Here is a 2589-nt window from a genome sequence, read left to right as displayed (position 1 = left end):
TTATTTCAACATAATAACCTTTATTTTAATATAGTGACCTTTTTTTTATTAACAAAACAATCATATTCTCTCTAACATTGATAGTCCATAATAAATTAGTGTGAACCTTTAAGAATTTGTAAATAGTATAAAGGTGTTATTATAAAGCATCATAGTTGTACATTTTTACTTTTTAGCGTACATTTTATTCATTTGATTAACTTAGACCTTATTACTACGTATAAAGTATCATAGTTGCAATCTGAATTTGAGAGTCTTATTAAAGTAATTCTCATCTAAAATCATAGTTCTTATAGATTAATTTTTTCAAAATAACCAAAAATATGATGAAACGAACAAGATCTCAATACCCTTAATATTGTCCACAAGGGCAAAATCACAATCCAAAGCCAATGTAAATATGTAATGCAATGCATGAACCACACACACATTTAGTCACTTATGATCCACAAAACCCAAAAACATCCGAAGGTAAAGAATACAGGATTAGATAATACCTTATCCTCAAACTTCAATAGCTACAATATCCAATGATCATCTCTTCCTCCCTTACCACCACTACCACTACCATCACCATCTCCCATCCCCAACTCCTCCTCCCCCGCCGCCATCGCCATCGCAATTTCTCTCTCCTCCCTAAATCCACCCTCGCCAACACCAACACTTCACCGCCCGCCCCCGCAACCACCGTCAACAACCCCAAATCCGCCATCATCATCGGCGGCGGCCTCGCCGGGCTCTCCGCCGCCACTCACCTTCACTCTTCCGGCGTCCCTTTCCTCCTTCTCGAAGCTTCCGACGGCGTTGGCGGTCGTGTCCGTACAGACCTCGTCGATGGCTTCCTCCTTGATCGAGGCTTCCAGATCTTCATCACCGCCTACCCTGAAGCACAAAAGCTTCTCGATTACTCTACCTTAGACCTCCAAAAATTCTACTCAGGAGCTCGAGTTTACTACAATGGCGGATTTCACACTGTTGCTGATCCTGTTCGACATTTTTGGGACTCCATTGGAACCCTAGGTAATCCCATTGGTACAATTCTTGATAAATTGCTAATCGGATTAACTAGAATTAAGGTTTTGACCAAATCATTTGAGGAAATTGTTGTTGCTAATGAGGTTCCTGTGATTGAATTGCTGAGAAATTCGGGTTTTTCGGATTCGATTATTGATAGGTTTTTTAGGCCGTTTTTTGGTGGGATTTTCTTCGATCGAGACCTCGAAACGTCATCGAGGTTGTTCGATTTCATCTTTAGATGCCTCGCATTGGGAGATAATACGCTTCCTGCGAAAGGAATCGGCGAAATACCGAATCAGTTGGTCTCGAAATTGCCTCAAGATTGCATTAGGTTGAATTTGAGAGTTGAATCGATTGACATTGATGAAGAAAAGAGGGTTAATGTGAGATTAGATAATGGAGAAAGTTTGAGAAGTGAGTTTGGGGTAATTTTAGCAGTTGAGAAACCAGAAGTTGAAAAGATTTTAGCGGGAAATTTGTTGGAGGGAGTAAATAAATCGGGAAATAAAAAGCCTGGTCAGAGTACGGTTTGTTTGTATTTTACTTCGGATATGGATAAAATCCCGACCTCAGACCCAGTTTTGTATCTAAATGGGTCGGGTCGTGGGATTGTGAACAATATGTTTTTTGCTACTAATGTTGCCCGGTCGTATGGCCCGCCTAATAAGGCGCTGGTGTCAGCTACGTTGATCGGATTGTATGATGATGTGTCAGATGATGAGTTGATTGGGCGGGTGGTACGAGAGCTTTCCGGGTGGTTCGGGGAGTCGATTGTTGGGAGTTGGAAGCATTTGAGGACTTATCGGGTCAAGTTTGCCCAACCAAATCAAAGCCCGCCTACGGACTTGATGAAGAGTCCGAGGATTGGGCCTGGGTATGGATTGTACTTGTGTGGGGATTACCAAACTAGTGCTACATTTGATGGGGCCTTGGTTTCCGGTAGGAGAGCTGTTGAAGCATTACTTGAAGATAGAGCAATTAGTCGACTTCTTTAGGATGTAAATTGGTTCATTTTCACGCCAAAGATTGATTCATTATACTACAATAGTCCAATATAGTGTTGTTTGCTAGTCGTATCCAATGATAAACGAGTTGTATTTGTTGTAAGAAAACTTGAGTAATTGTATAGTGATTACTGATTAGCGCACTTCTGCTGTACTACTGCCATCGTTGAGTGTTATTTAGTTGATTGTAGAACCATAGAGGCACCATCAAAAGTAATTCTATGCGGAAAGTATGATCGAACAGTGTCATAGACAAATACCAATTTTCATTACATGAACCCCCAAATATAGCCTCAGACTAAGGAAGTAAGGAATTCAAGTATTGCAATTTGCCATATAAGTATATAATAACTATCATTAACATTGCTTGTTCCTTATTTCAAAAAAGGTCGAATTATTTCAAAACGAGTCAAGTCACAACTAGTGGTTAGAAGTAACGTTATCATCACATATGGTTGTTGTGCCAATGACAGTTATGACACATCCCTGATTTTGGTATCAGAATTATGTGTTCGGGTTGTAGACTTGCAGTTAGATATGCTTAAACAACGAGAGGCCGGTGAAGCAA

The 2589-nt window shown here is 40.2% G+C and overlaps 1 protein-coding gene across 1 annotated transcript; it reads left to right on the top strand.

Moving 5' to 3' along the window:
- Positions 1–420: 420 nt before the first annotated feature.
- Positions 421–2164, top strand: LOC145634634 (15-cis-phytoene desaturase, chloroplastic/chromoplastic-like). The gene has a single exon (XM_081686042.1). It carries the CDS (start codon positions 531–533, stop codon positions 2010–2012), a length of 1482 nt encoding a protein of 493 aa, XP_081542168.1. The 5' UTR covers positions 421–530; the 3' UTR covers positions 2013–2164.
- The last annotated feature ends 425 nt before the right edge of the window (positions 2165–2589 follow it).

This window comes from Chenopodium album, chromosome 6, assembly GCF_948465745.1.
Source record: "Chenopodium album chromosome 6, dcCheAlbu1.1, whole genome shotgun sequence".
Taxonomy (NCBI): Eukaryota; Viridiplantae; Streptophyta; class Magnoliopsida; order Caryophyllales; family Amaranthaceae; genus Chenopodium; species Chenopodium album.
The sequence above is the reverse complement of the archived record's forward strand: the minus strand, read 5'-3'. Positions and strand labels throughout refer to the sequence as shown.

Bases quoted from the DNA above. Each gene is read 5' to 3' on its own strand.
- LOC145634634 (XM_081686042.1), top strand. From the start codon at position 531: ATGATCATCTCTTCCTCCCTTACCACCACTACCACTACCATCACCATC.